The 20,947-nt window shown below is 48.7% G+C and overlaps 1 protein-coding gene across 1 annotated transcript in view; it reads left to right on the top strand.

The window, feature by feature from the left end:
* Nucleotides 1–14,133: 14,133 nt before the first annotated feature.
* The window catches only part of MYT1 (myelin transcription factor 1), a 35,010-nt gene continuing 28,196 nt past the window's right edge, over nucleotides 14,134–20,947 (top strand). The window contains exons 1-4 of the mRNA XM_053958414.1: nucleotides 14,134–14,188; nucleotides 16,075–16,105; nucleotides 19,274–19,336; nucleotides 20,046–20,295. Coding sequence (XP_053814389.1) covers nucleotides 14,134–14,188; nucleotides 16,075–16,105; nucleotides 19,274–19,336; nucleotides 20,046–20,295 — 399 coding nt within the window. The remainder of the gene's footprint in view (nucleotides 14,189–16,074; nucleotides 16,106–19,273; nucleotides 19,337–20,045; nucleotides 20,296–20,947) is intronic.

Below are 20,947 nucleotides of genomic sequence, written 5' to 3' on the forward strand. Positions count from 1 at the left end.
TGAATTATTGTGGCTCCTTCCTCACTGGCCCCTTCTTCAACCACCCTTCTCCCTGTTCATCTTCAGGCCCACAGTCCTAATGCTGCCCTGGAGCCCCTTTGTACAGCACAAAGAGCACACACAGCCCTGAAGGTCATCCCAGACATCCTCAGGTGGGGAAGGACATCCTTGCCCAACACCGGCACTGCCAGTGGACACGCTCCTTGTTCCTGTTCTCACCCCGGCTTACACAGCTTGTTTTCCCACTCCTGAGGGCTCCCGATCAGCAGCACCACGGGAAGGGTTTTACAAGACTCGTTACCTCACCCTGAGCCATCAGGTGGTTTCCTTCAGCAGCATCTGTCTTGAGGCTGCTTCCTTCCCACTGGTCTGAGACATGCTTGTCCAAAAGCATCTCCAAGAATTTATCCACACTGAATTCTCCTGCTGGTGTTTCGACACTTTGGCTCCACAGAGGCTTTCAATTTGGTATGAAAAGTAATTATTGCCAGGGTGCAGTTTAGCTGTTGTGTTTTACAGTGCTGGTAAGGTTAAAAGAAATAATAATAATAATACAAGAAAGACTCAGCCAGAGTAACTGCCTGCAACATGCTATTTGCATTTTTAAGGAAATACTTCTTTGAGACAGCTTGGGTGAAAGGTCGGCATTTGCATATAAATGGAAAAGAAAGTGTGTGATGCTGGAAGTTACATCTATATTATTTTCTCAGCAGTGAGCTGCTGTTCTGGAGATTAAGGGACGCCGTTTGCATTTGGCTTTTGTTGAATAGAGAAGGTACCAGGAAAGGCAAATTAGAACAAAATAATGAGGGAAATGTGCAAGAAGAAAGAAGCAACATCCTGTTTCTGAGCGATGCTCTCGTGCATGCCTGACACCTCACACGCCTGCTTGCACACGCGCTGGGCACACGTGGATGAGTGTGGCTGAGAAGGGCTCCCTTTGAGTGTACAAAAGGATGGATGCTGGGGAGGGATCCCTGCTGTGAATAAGCCTGGAAGAAAGGAGGATGATGGTGCTTATCATTTAGAAGTGATATGCTGAGGCTTGCTTGTTTTTTTTTTTTGTTTGTTTTTCTTTTTTTTTGTTTTTTTTTTTTTTTAATATTGTTATTTTCTATTTTCATCAGGCTCAGGAATTATCAGCCATCTCAATGAGGTTCCTTCAATTCACACTTTGTGGCTGGCAGGGCAAAGGCAGGAGGCAGAGAAATCCACAATTCAGATCTTGCTCTTGCCTTGAAGGGGGCCACACTGGCTGAGGGATTTCCCAGGCCCGGCTGCTGCCCTGGCCCTTGGAAACACCAGAAGGATTTCCTGGTGGAGAACCCCAGTGCTTTGTTTCCCCTCTTGCTGGTGGCCTCGCTCGCCACACTCTGAGCAGCTTTGTGCTCTGACAGCTCCCCCATGGAGCTGGGGGAAAATCAGATGTTGAACAATGTTCACTCTTTAATCTTTTTGATCAATACTTAAGAACACCGTGCAGACAGCAGCGGTGCTGTGGGCACACGGCTTTTGTTCCTCTCTGAAGAGTACACAAGTGGTTCAAGGATGGAAAGTGAAAAAACACCTCCTTTTATACCTTCTGCTGTGTCCTGCTGCTGTGTACTGTGCTGCTGCCACTTGGTAGGACAGGAAAAAAGGCTCTAATAAAAAACTCTCATTAACTGGCCATGAACACTGGAGCATGAATATTGCTGCTAATGAGGAGACACCACAGCCTCATTTGCTTCCCTTACATTGTAGGTGCACAGGGCTTCAGCTCCTGCAGCCCTGGGTGATACAGAGAAATAGGAGGGAATGTTGGTCCTTCCCTGGAGCACTGTTTGGTGTGCAGAGGTGCTGGGCAGGGGTGCAAAGAGGACCCCAGATGAAGGGTGGCACAGCCATCACCAGGGTCTGGGGATGCCAGGTCCCATGGCAGGGTGATGTCTGTACCCTGCTCCTGGTGGATTTGGAGCTTGTTAATGAACCCCACCACTGAGCTTCTCCAAGGAGCAGCTTTCCATGCTTCTTCCCATTGCAACATGTTTTTTTGTGTTTGGGAAATTTGAATCTTTTTGTGATTCAACTAGTTGCTCACTGTCCTGTCCTCGAGCCAGGGGGAAGGGGTGATTCCCTGTTCCCATCAAGGACCTGACAAAGAGTTCAAGAGCATGCAAAGGTGCCGGGTATGACAGGACAAAGCATGAGCTGGCAGGGCTGAGGTGAGCACAGGGGCTGACAGCTGCCTGGGCAGGGGTGGCAGCTGCCAGCATCAGAAGCAGGATGAGCCAGGAGGTGAGGTGGCACGGGCTGGGAAGGAGGATGTGAGTCACTTGAGCTTCAGGCAGTGCTGGAGGAGGGAGCCAGGCAGGGGATGCTCCCTGGGCTGCAGGAATGTCTGGAAGGAGAGTGGCAGGTTCACGTGGCTGGAAATGGGGAAGCAGCAGCACGGTGCTGGTGGTGACCTGCCCTCTTTCCCTTGGCACAATCTGGTGCTCCCCTCCTGTGTCCTGTGCCCCAGGACCTGCAGAGCTGAGCAGGCTGTACTTGGCTGTCAGCACCAAACACCTCGGAGCTGTGCTGGTGCTGAGCCAGTGCTGTGTGTCAGCAAGGCACGCTGTGCTGCAGGGGGCTGCTTGGCAGGGAAAGCACTAGAAAGGCTTGTTCCTGCTGAAATCAAACCTTCCTTTCCTTCGGGTAAGGGGAAAATAAAAGGTCAGAATGCACATCAGAGATTTCATGACGTCACAGCATGTGGTTTGGTGGCAGGGTGGGTTAAGCCAGCTCTGTGTGTTTGTTGGGGCAGTGGAATCACAAATGCAGTTCACTGGTGCAATGAGTGCTTGGGTCTCTGCACAGCCACGTAGTGCTGCAAGGCACCCTGTGGCTCTGTGCTGCCGTGAGAGGAGCCCTGGCTGGGAACGCTGTGGGGATGAGGAGCAGAGAGCTCATGAGCAAAGTCTGTGGGCTGAGCACACACAGTGACAGGGTCAGGTCCACACAGCTCAGCCCCAGCTTTTAGGAGGAAACTGCTCATGACCCCTTGATTTTTCTTTTTATGGAGATTACAAACACTGGGACATCTTCCAGGGGAGAACGTCAAAGCTCAGCATCCCCATCCATGGAAGTGTTCAAGGCCAGGCTGGATGGGGTTTGGAGCAACCTGGGATAGTGGAAGGTGTCCCTGCCCTTAGCAGGGGGGTTGGAATGAGATGAGCTTTGTCCTTTCCAACCCAAAACATTTGATTTGGTGATTGCCCAGCTCCTCTCTAAATGTGATAAGGAAAACTATCTTCAGTTTAGCAAATGAACAAAGTAAAACCACGATCTAGCCAGCCATGCTAGATCTCCCATCCATACATCCCATCTTAACTAATTATTAAATCATATTTGCTGATAAGTATGAGATGTAATATCTATTACACAGCTGTTAAACCTCAATTAATATGTTTTAATGATCAGTCGTTTACTGTGCAGTATACAATTAACATCCGGTATTAGATCTTAAATTAAATGCGTGTTTGGGAAGCTAAATTTGCAGCACTGAACACAACCCTGCTGCAGTAAACAGACATAATTGCCTGGAATAGGCAGCATTCCTGTGCCCTGAGAGGGGGCTAAACCAACCCTCCTGGTATTGGAGATGAATGGAGGAGAATTGCTGAAGAAGCTGGGTTCTACTTATTCAGTGTATTTTGATTCCTACAGAGGTTTTAATTCTTTTCCTTTGGAAAAAGCACCCTGATGCAGAGTTGCTGTGTTCCTGCAAGTGGGGAGGTTGAGGTGCGTGGGGTGCCGGCTCGGAGGGGTTTTTACTTGGCAAATGTTGGGCAGGAGCGTGGGGCAATCGATTGTGCTGAGTCCTGGGGCTGTGTGAGGGTGTTCAGTGCTGCAGTTTGGAGCTGAGACTGAGGCCTTACATCAAAGATAAGGCTCATGTTACCTGCCAGCAGGAAAGCTCTCATTGCACCAAGGGCTTGGGGCCATGCAGGGAAGTAAATTCACTTATTGGTGTTCTCCAGGCAGTGGCCACAGAGCTGCATGTGTGGGCAGCAAACCACAAAATCACACAGAATGGGCTGGGCTGGGACTTTAAAGATCATCTTGTTCCAGTTCTCTCCAGTCAGGGACACCTTCCAGGATTGCAGAATGCTCCAAGCCCTGTCCAACCTACTCCAGGGGTGGAGCAGCCACAGCTTCTCTGGGCAGCCTGTGCCAGGGCCTCCCCACCCTCTGAATAAAGAACTTCTTCCTAACAGTGAACCTAAGTCTCAGGTTTAGTTTTAAGCTGTTGCTCCTTATCCCATCACTATTTATCCATGTAAAAAGTTACTCTCCCTGTTTTCTATAAAATGCAGGGGTGTCAGGCAGCCAGCAGTGCAGAGGGGTGCAGCAGCCCAAGGAGTGCCTTCTCCAGATTAGTGAAGGTGTAAAATTTAGTTTTGAGATTTTTTTTTTTTTAATTTCACATAAAAGTTGGGGCCACAAAATGCTCCCTCCCATCCCTTACACTGCTGCAGTGTCTGCTCTGAAAAGCAGGCCCACATTGTCTGGTGTGATGCTGAAGGACCCAGCCTGCTCTCAGCATGCTGCTGCCTCCTTAACTCAGGATTCACCTTCCCCGTGAAAAATGGGCCTGAACAAAAATGAAGAAAAATTTTCCTTCCTTCCTTTTTCCTTTTCTTACCCTTGGAGGAACGAATGAAGATTGATATGTTTTCCCTCTAGTCTTTCAGTTTGAATATGCAGTGATGCATCTTACAAGGAAAGGAAGCCTTCACCCCCCATGTTTTCTCTACAGAACCTTCCCCTCACCCCATCACTTTGTTATAGCAGGTGTAACCTCTGCAGAGATTTGGGGATGGGGTGGGGCAGCAACTGGGGCACTGTGAGGACATGTGTGAGAGCTGACTGCCACCAGGCCCCCCTCCTCATTTTCTATTCACCCTCACCCCAAAGCTTCCTATGAGGTTTGTTGTGTTTATTTTTGGGGGACTTTTCTGTGATTCTTTAGAGGGTTATATTTTTTTTTTTCTGGCAAACTAATGCTTTCTTCTCTCTTTGGAAATGTGAAGTAAAACACACATGAGTCTGATTAACACTCCCAATTGCTGTGGTCTCCCTCCCAGGTTTCCACATCATCTTGTTTGGGGTTGGATGAAGGTGACTCAAACCCTTCAAGGAACTTTTTCTTTTGTACCAGGATTCCACACAACTTGCAGTGCTTTGGTTCACAGCTGTAGATATCCCAGAAGGGGACAGATAGATTTGAGGTTTGGGAAGAACCTCATTTGGCAGAGGATGGTGGTGGCTTGTCACAAATGTTGATGGGCAAAAGCAGCCTAAGACTGCGTGTGCTCCAGTCCTGCCTGGGTGAATGGGGAGGGACGTGGTGGGGGAAAGCTGGTGGTTTCCTTTGGGATTGATCCATCAGACCAGCTGAGCATCTCAGTAATTTTCCAAGGGGGTGTGGATGCAAGTGCTGCAGGCTCTGAGCTATCACTGTCCAACCTCAGTGCCAGGGGGGACCCCAGAATATGCTGCTCCCTCGGGGATCTGCTTCCCATGGGCTAAAAAACATATTTAAGGCAATATCCCACAGCTGCTCGTGGGTGGCCCAGGCAGGGGTTAACAGACATGTCCTTCACACAGCCAGTGAGCTTCGTTTCTGCTGAAGCCAGGATCCACAGGGAGGTGGAAAGGGCAGAGCCAGCAGTGCAAGCTGATCCTCCCTGGAGACCAGATGCATTTAAGCAGCATGGAATAGAGGAAATCTGATTCCAGTGTTGACAGAGATGCCTTGGCCATTCCAGCTGGGCTGGGCAGAGAGGCTGGAGCAGGCTGGAAGGCTCTGAGCTGCTGTGGCCAACACACCTTCAGCCAGGCCAAGGCTCCTTGCCCCAGTACTCAGTCCTTCCCCACCTCTTGCTTAAAGGGATGAAGGCATGGGACATCAGGATGTGGCCTTTGGCAAGGATAAGATGGCACTTTGAGCCAGATTTAGCCACAGCAGCTTCCAGGATTCACCTTTTACTTGGGCTCACATGAGAAAACAGGCCCAGAGAGGATGAATTTGCACGTGTTACTAATTCTTCCTCCTTGTGGTTGAATCTCATGACATCTCATCCTTTCAAAATTCTTCTAAGCTACCTTTCAGGTTATCCAGGATCCATTGTTCATACAGTTTAACCCTCTCTTTGCTCCTGCCCCTACTGCATCCCATAGAGGATGTTCCTGTTTTAAAATGTGCAGCTGGGAGAAGGATGCTGAGGGAAATGCTTTAGATAAGCAGGCACGCAGTGCTGATTTATGAATGGGCTATCGAAACATCTTTATTTCTTCTTATTTGATACTCTCCCCCTTTGTTCTCCTTTCTTCTGTTTATTTCTAGCTTCTCTCCCTCATTTTCTTTGGTTTGCCTCCCCACTCCCTTTCCTCAGAGCTTCTCCAAAGCAGAATAATTTTTCAGCAACTCTTGGGTTTTGTTTGCAAGCCCTGAGCCTTTTCTGAAGGTCCAGGCCAGAACAAAGTGCTTCAAAGAGGGTTTGGAGTCTCTAACACAAATGGTTCTCCTGTGACACCTAGAAAAGTCCCCCCAGCTGCCTTTTTGATTACAGAACAGCTGTTTTAAGACAAATACATAAAGGGGACTTTGACAGTCACCTATCTTAAGAACCATCTTGGATGTACATTACCCTAAGATTGAATTATCCCAGCCTTTCAATGTTAATTTTTCAACTGTTAGCAGTGTGTTTTCTGACTGAGGACTGAGCTGAGCTGCAGTGTTTGGGGTAGGCTGAGGGTGGAAATTCTTTATGGTTTGGGCTCTTGGCCCTGGCACGGCACCCTGGGGTCCTGCTTGGGGCATAGAGACCCTCAGGATCTGTATGGCCATTAAAGAAAGCAGGAATAAACACTGCATTTCTACCTATCATTGGTGCTGCTGAGTGGAGCTGGGCTGACTCTGGGTCCTGACCCTGTTTTCCTCTTTCCCTGCCCAGAAAATGAGTTTCGGGGTGAGCTGCTGAATCAGAGGTGGACCTGTGGAGAGAAGATCAGCAGCTGCGAGGGAGCCGCCGGCCTGCACGGCACACACATCAAGGTGAGTACACAAGCAAAGACATTTTTAGGACAGTGACCCCCCCACCCCAGGAGCTGGCCATGGGACAAGGGCCAGATGAGCTCCAGCTCCTTCTGGACCAGCTGCTCCTGGGGAAACGGAGCCTTTCCGGAACCCACAAAGTGATGGGCAGGACTTAGAAATTTCTGTCTCCTTGCTACTTCCAAACCTCCTGTATAGCGAATCCGGGCAGGGAGGGCTTCCAGCTGTCAAAGTTTGGCTTGGAGTCCAGATATTTAAATCCTTGCCTTCCTCTCCGGTGCCATCCTTCAAGGGTGGCTCAGATGTGGGTATTTAGGTCACTCCCAGGCCTGTTAAAATAGGCCTTTTCTCCAAGGCGCCGGCTGGTCGGAAGGAGCCCCTCGAGCACCAGGTGAAGCTGTGGTGCCTTTGGAGGGGACAAGCGAGTCATTCATCCCCACCGGGACCCTGGACAGCTCCTGGGGCTCAACACAGCCACTCATTTAGTGCTGCAGCTGTGGATGATGAAAGAGGTACAGCCAAGGCTGTCAAACCTCCCGGCAGATTCACTGCCAGCAGATTAGGAAGCTTTAATTAAGCAGAGAACTGGGCTGTTCACTGCACAAATGGCGCTTCCTGTCCTATTTTGGCCTCTCGGTAGTCAGGCACCGTCTCCAGTGAGTGGATGGACCCACCTGGGTGGTGAGGAAGCTTCCCTAGGTGACTGATGTTACCAACTCTTCCTGTATCCCTAGATAAACCAAACCCTGGGAAAACTCCAAACCAGCAAAAACCCAGACTTAAAAACATCCTTCTTCACTAACAAGCTGTCAGCTGCACGCAGGTGTCGCCAGGAAAGCTCACACCTTCTTAGAAAGCAGAGTAAGCAGTTGTTGCTATATTTAAAATGAGCTCAATTAAGGCTTTTCTATTGAAGCTGCCAAATAAGCACTTAGGTTAGATTTAATAAGATTGTCGTATGTTAATAAAGTAATGATTACAAAAGGTAACATTCCCAGTACCTGGCACTCATCTGGTGCTCTGTCTCTAACAAGCACATCACGAATATTAACCATTTCTTGCAATGCTCAGCTCTGCTTATCTGTGTTTTATCTGAGTGCCTGGCTCAGGGGTGACAGGAGGGGATGGGGAGGGGGAGTCTGAAGGGAGCCTGGATATTGTGCGAGTGTGCAGCCCTCTTCCCTCACAGGGGGAGAGGTCCTGATCACTCTCTAACCTTTGGATCTGCATTGTGTGCACATTCTTGCACTTCTCTGTGTGCTCATAAATATATATTGTATTTAAATGTAGTTTTTCATGCCAGTCACAGCTCGTAACCCACAGGATGCGCAGTGTTGAAGGACAATGGGATGTGGGGCACGTTTACTTATTTATTTTTGCCTCTAAAGAAGTCCAGGCATGGGATAAAATTTCCCATGACAGGTTTGAAATGAGATCTCTGCATTGCTGAGGAGAGCTGATCTCTGCATGGAGCCAGCTGAGCCCGGACGCTGCTGCCAGTGCTCGTCCTGGACCACGGTGTCTGGCGGCAAAATGAACCTTTGCCTCTCAAATCTCTATTTTCCTGTGCCGTTGGGATCTAGCTGGGAGGCAGCTGAATAGCAAGCAGGTTGTTGGTGAGGGCTGACTGCTGTCAGGACAGGTAGGGTGGATGGTGGTGGGGCCACCAGAGCCCATCCCTGCTGTCCCCTTCGCAGAGATGCATCTCAGCAATCCCCTCACATTGTGCCACCCAAGGATAATCTCATGGAAAAGGCAGCTGGCTTATCACAGAGCTGGAAAACAATGAGATTGAAGAACTACAATTTTTCCTCCCCCCCCCCTTCCCTACCCCTCCTCTTTTGGCACGAGAGCTGTTGGCACGTACGGAGCCACTTAGGTCTCGCTGGCATTGGGATTGCGCGCTGTAGCACTTCCCAAGAGTCGAGAGGAAGGTGTGTGTCAACTCCAGCCACGGCCTCTGAAATCAGCCAGCCCGATGCTGGGCTGGCAGTGCTGTGGAGGCAGCGGTGCAGCTGCGCCTGTGTCAGATGTGATGCTCAGGAGCAGCTTTTCTGCTCCGCTTCCCTCGAGTGCGGAGGATGCTGCTGCCATCGCGGCGGAGCAGCCGCGCGCGGGAAGCGCTTCACTCGCAGCGCTGGGTGATTTTGGGTGGGGGCTGGACCCTTTCTGCAAATGCAAAGTGACAGCATGGCTTCAGGAGGATGTTTGTGACACAGCTGGAGTGTCAGGTTCGAGGTGGGTACATGCTGTGGATTTGCATCTCAACATGTCAAGGCAAAATCCTCCCCCCTCCCCAACTCCGAGCCTGGGAACACCGTGCAGGGTGTCCTTTCCTGGAAGCAGTCGGAGCAAAGGCAGACGAGAGCTTATTCAGCTGAGAACAGGACTCACAATAGGTGGAATGTCAGGGGGATTTAAATCAAGCAGCTAGGAAGACCCTAAAGGAAGAAGAGGGAAAAAAAATCCTCCTAATCTCAGAGTGTGGTTATAAAATAGCAGCTGGGAGCTACTACTGAGCCTTTTTTTACAAGTAGAGGCACACTGTTGATCAAGAGTATTTCTTCCTCCATCACCCCTTTTTTATTTATTTTAAAAATTCACAGCTAGAGAAGGTCCAGCAGGACAAAGTCCTCCTCATTTTCTGCAATGAAAAAAGATGTCATGGCACTTTATAGAGAGGAAAGGGGAGAAATTTGGAGAGCCAGATCCAGGTCTCTCCACCTGTGTTTAGCCTGCAACAGCAAAGGAGAAATTCCTCATTAGAAACAAAAGGGAGGAGAAATCAGGATAGGCCATTCAAACCCATCCTCACTGAGAGGCAGTTTTGCTGCCTTTTCCCTTGAGGAACTAAAGAAGGGACTCTGCATCTTCAAGAGGGGAAGGACCAAGCAGAATACCCCTTTACAACAATTCTGTAGGAAAAAATGTCATTTCTTCTGGCATTTTCTTTCTGCTGCTAGGCAAAGATAAGTTGGGGGGGGTTTAAAAACTAAAAATAGAGGCCGTGTGTGTCTGTCTGTCCCTCTAAAGCTCTGATGCTGCTTCTTGCAATTGGCATTTTGCTACATCTACAAATAAGCACTGATGGAAGCTCTGCTGCTTTCAGTGTAAAATAAATATTCCTGCTGAATCCTCACCTCCCTTTGTCCAGCTGAAGGGTTTTTCAGCATGTTTATTTTCTCTGAGCTCCATGGTGCTCTTGAATACATATAAAGTATTACTGCTGACCGGGGGGAATTTCAGCAGGGCCTTTAATGGCAGATTTGCATAGAGCTGTCGAAGCCCAGGCACACCTGGGCATCGGCACGTGCTGGGCTCCCAGTGGGTTTGTGTTCTGTTATGTTCCTTTGGCTTCCAGTGGAAAGGAAATATGTATTAAGACAAGAAGGAAGAATAAAATGTCAACTCTGTAGGTACTCCATAAAATGAAACTTCAGATCCATGTTGCACTGCTGTCTTGGCAGCAGAACAAAACCTGGACTGTAGAATCTGGCTGTTAAAATTCACACTGTGCTTGGGTTAAACTCTTTTTCAAGTTTATCTGTCTGAACATCATCGATTTAAGTCTGCAGCATTGACAAGTTTTCATTATAACTTGTATTCTGTTCATGTCAGGGAGCTCCTTAGTGCAGGGTAAACAGGATAGGAGGACATTTCTTAGTTTGAGAGAGAAAAGAGGGGGGAAAGGGAAACATAGAGATGAAGTCATGCTCCCAAGGTTACCCTGACTACCACTGATCTGAATCCTGAGGGGAGTACCCTGAGACCCAGCATAGGGTCCTTTCCTGTAGTGTTAGGCTAGGGAACTTGGGAGATGCTGATTTTGATTTAATCTTAGAGATAACCCATGGATAAGGTGAGGAGGCGTGGAATAAACCTCTGTCTTTTCCAGCCAGACTAATGTGTTTGTGACTGGCATCTGGCAGCAATAATTTATTTGCAGGTTTCCTTTTGGGCTGCTTTGTTTCCATTCAGAGTTAAAGCAATAAGACTGAAATCCAGACAGCTCCTCAGCCTGGCTGTTATGTGAACAAGAGAGAGACCTAATGAAAATAGCCTGTCGGTCTCCAGGACTGCAAACATGCACTGTGTGACCTGAAATTTCACATTAAAACGATCTGTCTAGAGGGCTTCTGGCTGAGAAGGCAACAATAAAGGACAATGGTTTCATGTAACCTTCCTGCATCTGAGCCTGATATCACAGAGGCTCCAGAGCACAGTCAGGGCTCTGCCAGTTGTTTAGGTTGCCTGGGAGGAGCAGGGGCTGAGCTCTGAAATGGATCTTATTCCTGGTATTTCTGCACTTTGGAGGGAAACGAGGATTTTTGAGGATGATCCTGATGTTGGTTTGAACTAAAAAAAGTAGCTTGACGGTAGAAAACAGAGTCTGGGAGCACAGAGCCCACCCCATCCTGACAGTGATGTTAGTGAAACATTATAAATACACAGCAGTGAGGCTGTGTCGGGGTCTCTAAACAAATAATGGGGTCTTCCCTATGGAGAAAACTCCCAATAATCAATAATCTAGGAATTTGGAGGTGGGTTGTTTTGGTTTGTTGTTGCTGTTGTTGTTTTTGGTTTTGGCTTTTTTTTTTTTTTTTTGGAGAACAGGCCAAACAAGGCAGCCTATTTGGCTTTTCCATTCTTTGGTCCTTAGCAAGGTTGGGTCACCAGCCCTGAGAATTCTGTGGCTCTGTGGGTCTGTCCCTGCCTTAGGTGGCTCCTGTCCCCTTTGTCCCTGTGGTGACTGAATCTGCTCCTGCCTTCCCAGGGTGTTTGATCCTGGCTTGAAAGAGGAATGGGAGGCAATGGGAGGAATTGCTCTGAGGTGCTCTGCTGTAGTGAGGAGCCTGCATGTCAGCTCACATGATATTTAACTCCCAAAGACAAATGTGACCTGAAATGGGATCTCCTCTATTTATAGATAAGCAGCTTGAGTCCATCCCACCTGTCTGGCTAAGAAAAATGAAATTTTGCTTTGCTTTTCCATGCTGTTTGTGTGGGTCCTGGCCCCTCACAGGCACTGCCCATTGCCCTTCCCACAGCCTGACCTCCTCCACCCCTTTGATCTGCAGGAAACTCATATTGCTAGGTCACCACCCCAGCACACACCAATTCCCTGCGAGAATAGTCAAAAAAGGAATAAAAGAGAGAGAAAAAAGAAAGAAAAAGCCCTCTGTGACATTGCTGTTGGTTGGAGGCTCCCAGCCATCCAAGGTGCTGTTGCGTTGGCGGCGTGCGGCGGCATTAGGGAGCGAGCTCAGCGCACGCCAGCGTTGGAAGGCTCATAAATGTAATGAAGTCCCTGTGACACCTGCTCCTCTCCACACTTTAAACAGGAGCCATTGGTCCGCAGGGAACTGGGGCTTTAAAAATACAAATTATAGTAATTGTCTGCTGTGTTATTGGGAAGATTGTAATAAACGTGGAGCACAACACTGCCATGCCATGAGCTGAATGCTGACAGGATGCATAAATTGCTCCAGGTTTTGATTCCCCTCACCACCCCCCCCCTTTTTTTTTTTTCCTTCTTTCCTTTCCAACCCCCCCATCTAACAAATCATTGCATGGTAACTTTGAATTTGTGGAAAGTGGCAGTGTGAAGGAGAGAGGTGCCTGGGGAAAATTTCATCCCTCCTCTGAGGGGTTTTTAGCTGTGATGCCCCAAGGGCTGGAGACCTTGGTCCCCTCTCCCTGCCTCCTTCCCTCTTTGCTGCTCCCAAACCTCAGGGAAAGCACCAAGTAGTGCCTCTTTTGAGAGTGAAGAGTCCTGGTTCTCCTGCTGGGAACTGGGAGTAGCATTCCTCAAGATGTTTTTAGGGAGCATGTAGGGATTCAGCAGCACATACCCTACCTGCACCATCCCTACTGCCAGTGGAGCAGCACAAGCTCTATGTGCATGTCCCCTCCTGCCCCTGGAGCAGAGAGAGCAGAGGTGGTGTCCCTGCTCTGTCGGGGTGCTGGAGCCATGGAAACTCCTCATTTAGGAGTGATACAGGAGCTGGTTTGTTCCTTCTCTAACTGGGCCTGTAGAGGATATTCCAAAGAGAGTTGGTTTTTATTATGTCAAATCCCACTTGTAAATGGTTCTTTCATCTCCTTTTTTCTCTTCTTGTAATCTCTGGAGGAATGCCCCACATGGTAATGCTGCAGTAAAACCCAAATTGTCTTCCCAACCTAGCAGGCTCTGATCCCCTGCCCTGCTCACACCCCCATCTTGCTATTCCCCCTTGGCATTCACTGCCAACACTCCTGCCTGCAGAGAGAGCACCTGTGTCAAGGCTGAGATGGAAAACAGTTCTTTGACCACTTCAGCAGCTCCTTTGACAACTTTAATGAAATCCTATTTGTATCATTCCAGCCATGCCATGGAAGTCCCTGCTTTCCTGCTCCCACCTCCAGGCACTGCCTGGTTTCAAAGGTGCTGTGCCCCAGAGGTGACTGCACTTCAGATTTCTGCTACCTTGTGGCATGTGGTGATGTTTAATTAATACCCAGAACTTTGAAGTCCCCGATGTTACTTATTCATGCCCGTGTTCCCTGCAGACCTCGTGTTTGATGTCCATGTTGTGAGTTATTTAGATGCAGTCGTCTTTGTGGCAAATTTAGGCAGAGAGGAGAGGTTGTTCTTTAGGGCACTTGTGAAAAATTGCTCTTTTCAGGCAGGAGATCAGCTCATACACACACTCAGAGATTTCTGATTCTGTGTTGGCATTCCACCCAGGTTCTGTGCTGTAAATCCAGAGAAATCAGCTCTGTCTTTAACAAGGGCTATCTCATACACAGCCAGCACATCTGGATATTTGTCCCTCTGTGCTACTCAACAGACAAAGTCCTTCCTGTGTCCCAGGATGTGGAAATTAATTTTAAATTGCTAAGTCTGCGCACTGTGGGTTGAACAACAGCATTAAGGTAAGAAGTTTCCATCTCAACAACACAGGAAAGCTTTGTCAGCCACCCACAAAGCGACAACCACATATGAGCTTGTCCTTTAATGATGATTTTCTGGTTAACTTTCAGTAATGATTTTTTTCTTTCTGTTGCAGATGAGTTTAGAAAATGATGATAAGAGAGCACGCACGCGATCCAAGTCTATCCGAGGTGAGTGGGAGCACTGGGCTGTGCAGACCTCAGCTCCCTGCACTTTCCTTGTTCCGAATAGGCTTTGGTTTTTCAAGTCCAGGCTGAACTCTTCAAGTTATGCTCACTACCCCTGCCCCAACCACACTGAAATTTGTCTTAAAAAAACCTGCAAAAGTCCCAACCACAAAACTTCATAGGTCTTTATGATACTTAACCCTCATCCTCTACACTCAGCAGAAGGAAAATAACAAGCAAATAAGCAAAAAAAGCCCCCGTGCCTGCTCTGCTGTAGGGGATGGCAATCACTGGAGCTTCAGATCAGCTCCCAGGGCTTTCATCAGGCTCATTCTGCCAGCGGCTTTGAAGTCACACATCTGAGAGTGCCTGGCAGAAGTAGCTCATGCTGGAGAAGCAAATGGGCCATGCCCCGGCAGGGATGGGAGGACAAACAACTGGTTAATGCAAAGATTGATTGTGATTTATTTCTGGATTAGAAACAAAAACAAAACAAAACAAAAGAACTGAAATTCTGTGCATGTTTTCTCTCTGGGAGAAGCGAGAGGCTCTGATAGAGCCCAGGGTGTCACCTCAGGTAGTCCCAGAGCCATGGGTGATGGTTACAGACCAGCCTCTCTATTTTTTTGGTTCATTTTTGTGGCTGTAGATGTGACGAGTGACAAAGATGGCTGGAAGTGAGGAACCAACAAGGTTGGAAAGGTGTGATGGCTGCAGGGACTGTAGCTTCATCCTACAGCTGGGTTGGGCCACCTTCCTTTTGTCCTCACCTTCCTTCCTCCTTGCGCTTTACAGCAGCTGCACCTTTTAAAAAAAAAACCAAACCCAGATGTTGCCAGCTGTGTTGAACTGAGCTTGTATATCTGGATTTCATTGCTTTGTTGCACATACACAAAGGTGCTCGTTCAGGTTGCAAATGAGAGCGCCCTGATTCTATTTATTTTCTCACACCCTGCCTTTTCCACGCTTGAATCTGGGTTTCTCGATGTGAAAAGGTAATTTATTGCCTGCACCCTGGGACTCGTCACTGCCTCCAGTCTGTTGAAGCTTGTGAGTCATCCCACTGGGAGCTGGATCCCAGGAAACCCAATTAGCTCAAACAAATTGAGCAAATGTGTTATGGTTTTTAGCCCAGGCAAATTTAGACTTGTGCTGAGGGATTTTTTTTTTTTTTTTCTCCTCTTGATTATTTGGATTCCTGGCTGGATGTAAGGTTTCAGTTGCGATGTGAGGTTGTTGTATGTTCTTGTTGTGGGCAGTGAGAAACCCTCTTATTCACAAGTGGGGAGTAATGCCTAAAAACCCTACAAACTCTTGTTTATCCTATACCCCAAGTAACAAATCCCCACCATATGTCTGGGCACTGGCAGGGACTCCTGCATCAGTCTGATGGGATAGGGAGAGGAGAAAAATGCTGGTGTTATAGAGGTGAATGTGGCCATTGCAGGAAAACAGTTGTGAACTGTGAAAGAAGAAATTGATGAGCAGCTTTAAAGGGCAAAAAAGAGAGATGAAGGCATTAGAAAACTCAGTCTATTTTTAGAAGTGTTTGAGTTACATGCATGCATGTCAGAATAGTTCCATTGACTTCAAAGTCATCACGGATTCAAAGAACAGAGGTAGTCCCTGATGCTGCCAGTGTGCATTCACCTCCTTGAAAATCAGCACAGGTGTGAGGATTTACAAGGCACGATTATAATTTGCTACAGGCTGGCATGCAACAAAGGACAGCAGAATAAATTGGTTCTTTCTTTTCCAAATGGGATGTCCGGGGAGGAACTAGAGACCCAGCTGCTGGCAGGAGAGCTTTGGTCTTGGGGGGCCGGGCACATCTGGTTTGTTTCTGACTTTGTGTTTGTTTCCATTGCTGCATCCTGCCCTTTGCCCAGTGCCCACGGAGCTCATCGGCCAGGAGGTGAGGTAAGGACCCTGCTCCTCCTTGGCCATGGGAGGGATGGGGGGCACACATGGTGGGACTGGCTTGAGAGAAGCCCCTCAGCTGGGAAACCCGGCTGAGGGGAGCAAACCCATGGGACTAATGGGGTCTTGCTGGGGGGCTTCTGTTGGTGGTTGTGTCCAAGTCCTCAGGGTACAGTAGACAACACATCAGGGGAATCATAAGAGTTAAAGAAATAAACTGCGGCTCTGGATGAATGACATTAGACTGGAGACCCTCCAGCCATCTGCTGTCCCACCCCAGATCTAAACCCCAGTCAAACCTAATGCCCACGGTTTGTATTTCAGCATCATTGGGGACACCATCCTACTAACCAGAGTTTTTTTCCACATATTTGTCATGTCACTTCTGGTGCTGGATGCTCCTTCAGCCCCACCCCCGTCCTCTGTTCAGTCACCGAGCTCACTCATTTAGCAGTGCTGGGAAGCCAAGAGCAGCAGCCAAAAGAGCAGGAGCAGAGCCTGTGCAGCCCTCCAGAGCTTCTCATTAGACGTAACAGCCTCCCCCACCTGCAATGTCCCACTAAACCTGGCACAGGGGCTTATGCCTGAGGTAGGAGCCTTTAACCTGAACAGGCACTAAGAGCAGGGGCTGCCTCTCCTTGCAGCCTCCCGCGTGTAATTGAGTAATTGGACCTAAACCAACGCCATTTCAGAGCATTTTGCTCCTCCACTCTGGAGGATTACTCTGGAGAGCCGGGAGGAGCCAGCACTGGGCATGCCCCTTCTCCAACTTTTATTGCTGAACACTTGAGTGGAGGTGGTAATTGGAGCAGGTGACATATCTAAGGGGCAGGACAGAGTGCTCCACAAAGCCATCTCTGCAGCTGTCACCTAATTGCCTGAATAACTGGACGATTAATCGACTAATTGGAAGCAGGGCATCGTCTGCATAACAATAAGAAGCCCTTTTGTCAAGCAGATGAAGGCAGCGGAGAGGGGGAGAGCTGTTCGGTGTGGTGGCTCTTGAGGGATGGAGAGCAGCTTTAATAGACCTCGAAGCCCGTTTCCTCTTTCGGGACTCCTGCCAAAATACACGAAAAGTCCCCAGCGGAGAGTGGGGAGGGGAAGCCTGGCCCAGAGCATGTAGAGCATCACCTTTGTGCTGGTGCTTTTTAAAGGCATTAAATCAACAAAGTGAAGCCAGAAACATCCCGAATCGACACCTGCTTCGGCAAACCTCGATGCTGAACCACTTGTCTCTTTCCTATATACTTTTTATTGCAGGCTTCATTAAACCACATGAAAAATGGGGTGATGGGTAATCTGCTTTTATTGATACAGGAAAACTTATAAAAGTCTGTAATATCTTCATCAGAGCTGCTCCTGTTTGCCATTGAATAAGGCCTTTTTCAGACAAGCCACTGGTGACATAAACACTGCTCTGCCTTTTGGTGTGCAGTCACTGAAAGTGTGGCTGGGGCTGCTTGGGACAGAGCAGCCTCAGTCAGGCCTGAGGGCAATTAAAATTAAATAGACTTTTAGATCATAAGCAGCAAAGAGGGAAGCTCCCTCTTCCAATTGCACATGTTAGTGGGATGAGATCTTGTTCTCTATGACCTGGAGTGTCCTGCTGGAGAAGGGACACCGTGCTGTCAGGCCAGGCCCCAGGTGTGGTGGGGCTGGGGCTGTGTGTGGGTGCCAGAAGAGCTGGGAGCCATGCCATGAGAGATGGCACTGGAGGATGTGGAGCCTCATGGATTCAAGCCAGATCACAAGCAAAGGGGACAGCAGGAAGTGGGGACTTTTCTGGAGGAGCCATGAGGGGCAGCTTCCACCTCCCCAGAGCACTGTGGCCCCTTAGGGGATGTGGTGCCACCAATTGCCCTCTCAGCATTTGCTTTGCTAACCTAAAGCCAGTCAGTCTCCCTGAAGGAAGGGTTCCTACTCTCCTGACAGCTCAGCAGCACTGTGCTGCCCTGGTTTTGGGTTGAATTATAATTTTTGAACACAAAGATCTGACTTGTACCCTGGGAAGTTGAACCCACCAGTGCTCCGAGAGCTGCTGCACCCATTAGTGCAGCCAGACCCTCCATGTCCTCAGCTTTCTGTAAGGGCTGAGCTCTGCTGAGAGCAGAAACGGAGTCCCTAAAGCCTGACTTGGCACTTGATGCTATTTAATGTTGTCCCATGTCTTTTACTCTGAGAATAACAGCCTGGCCAGATCCCCTCTGGGCTGGCAATGCCTTCTCCCTTTGCACTGTCATCAAGAGATTTCATTAGTGCTTCCAGCTTCCCAGGCTGAGGGTGATACAGTGCTAAATGAGGTTATTAATCCTACACGACTCCAGAATTCCTCAGACATCAGGCAAGTCACTTGGGCATCCTATAATCAATGCCATAATCTGGTTTTGCCAGAAAATGTTTGCTTTAATGCTTCTTATCTGGAGCCCTTACAGCTCCTGAAGCTGGGACTAATTACCCCTGCAGGGGAGGCGCGTGGTCCCGTGCAGGGATGCTCAAGTGAAGGCAGCAGTGGCTGTGAGCGGGCTCAGAGCTCCCTGCAAGCCTTTAACTCATTCTCTTCTGCACAGCAGCAAGAAAAAATTGCAGGGATTTGGGACATCTAGTCATCTAAATCCCATCCATTCCCCCAAAAGCGAGGTTTTGAGGATTTTAGTCCTGGGGATCTGCATGCAACGTGTCTGGCTAAAAGCTCCTTGATAAAGTCCCAGTTTGCTCTTCCCCAAAACACACACATTTCTTATTGTAAGTGGCCCCAGTTCCCTGACAAGCCACCAAATAAGGGAAAATCCCATGTTTTCCTCCTGAGAAAAACTGGAGAGTAGCAGCGGGGAGGCAGAGTGCAGTAGCTGTCTGCCTTTAAAAGCTTGCTCTCACACATGCAAATCTTTAATTAAACATACTCATAAAACTATAGCAAACTGTTCATCTAATTAAATGGGGTGAGTAATTTCATTAGTTTTTAGCAAACTGCAAGGCTGCTCTCCTGCCCTCCTCCCTTGGAATTCAAAGGGACAAACGGAACCATTTGAAGGAAATTAACTTCCTGTTTGCAGTTAGCTTCTTCCTTGGGCACGGGACCTGTTTAACTGACTGTGGATTGCACAATCCTAATTAATTCTCCGAGTCCTCTTGCTGTTCCTGACGGTTGTTTGTTTCCCTCCCAAGCTGTCCAACCCCAGGCTGTAACGGCTCAGGACACATCCGTGGGAAGTATGCGAGACACAGAAGGTGAGGTGGGGTTGGAGGTAGTGGGGATGGAAGAGTGTGAGCCACAGAACCAAACACGGGTGTTCACTGGAGAAAGTCTGGTTCAGAGCAGCAACCCAACTTGCATGCCCCCAGTCTTTTTGTCTCTGGCTCTCCATCAGTCTCTAAGGGATCCCAGGTGGATTCTCCAGACTCATAGCAGTCTTCCTGTCGACCCCAAACTTGGCCAGAAGTGCCTGACAGCTGTCTGGAGTTGGTGGGAGCTGCTGATGGGCAGAGATTTTGGTCTGTCTGGTGCTTCTATGGATGAGGAAGGCAAATGAGAACACATTGGCTGCCTTGGAGGCTTTGCAAGCCTTAACAGAGGGTTTTCATTACCCCATGAATCGTGGAATTGGAGCAGTTGGTGAATGTGTCCCAGGGGCTGGTTCTGCATCCTGTGCCTGGTTTCATGGTGCCCATCACCAACATTAGTCCTGGGATGCCACATTCCAGCATCTGTGTGCTGATTTCCCGAAAAAAAAGTTGATGTAGTTGCACAAAGTCAAGGTCTAAGAGCACGTGCAGCCACAGAGGTTAAATTAGCTAAAAATCTGGGGTGCTGGATGATTTTTTTTGTAGTATTTGTGTATTTGTCCTACTTACTTTTGCCTAACCAGTTGGATTGAAAGGTAGCCAGGCCTTTCTCACTCAGCAATGCCTCCTCTCTGCTCCTTGATCCCATCTGCAGTTTACAAAGCTGCCCTCTAGCCAAGAAGAGGAAACTTCAGGATGCTGAGGCCGAACATCTGGTATCCAAGAGGAAATCCCATCCACTCAAACTGGCCTTGGATGAAGGCTACAACGTCGACAGCGATGGCAGCGAGGAGGCCGAGGCCAAGGAGGAGTCGGGCTCCGACGAGTCGGAGGGGATGCTGGAGGAGGACGAGGTGGAAGCGATGGAGCAGGAGGAGACCCGCAGCCCCGAGGCAGCAGAAGGTGCTTTATCATTATTGATTGCAGAGCTGTGCTCTGCAGACGAAGAAAGGGCAGGAAGTGTTAACAGCCAGGAGTTACAGCTCCTCTGAATTATGTACAGGATGGGTCCCTCAATTACCGGGGGACCCATTGTTGGGTAGAAGACAATGGCAATACTCTGGTCAAGCTGAGAAGGCACAGTGCCTCCAGTGTTTAAAAATGAGAGCTTTTCCTTCAGGGATGCTCCCTAGGGAAGGACCCATGGAAAGAACAGAGGAGTTTGCTGTGTGGTGGGGAAGGCAGCCAGGGTCCCACACACGTGCCATGAGGGGCTTAGCAGGATCCTTCTCCCTGGACAGATCTGGCCACTATCCAAAAGCAGTGGTAGGAAGAGGACATGGAGAAGGACATGGATTTTCAGCCGGGGTCCTGACACTGCCTTGCTCACTGGTTTGGAGCCCCGGCCTGGGGAGCACAGACATTAGGGGTGACAGAGGGCAGATGGTGCATCAGAGTCCCATGTAGAAATCCACCTTCCACCTGCCATCCCCAAATTTAATAAATTAGGATGCTCCAGAGGTGGAACTGCCAGGCTCTGGTTTCAATTAAGTTTAAACACAACGAAGTTATATTTTATGAGTTTATATAATTACTTTCTTTGCCTCCTTTTATATT

Source organism: Vidua chalybeata, chromosome 17 (assembly GCF_026979565.1).
Source record: "Vidua chalybeata isolate OUT-0048 chromosome 17, bVidCha1 merged haplotype, whole genome shotgun sequence".
NCBI lineage: Eukaryota > Metazoa > Chordata > Aves > Passeriformes > Viduidae > Vidua > Vidua chalybeata.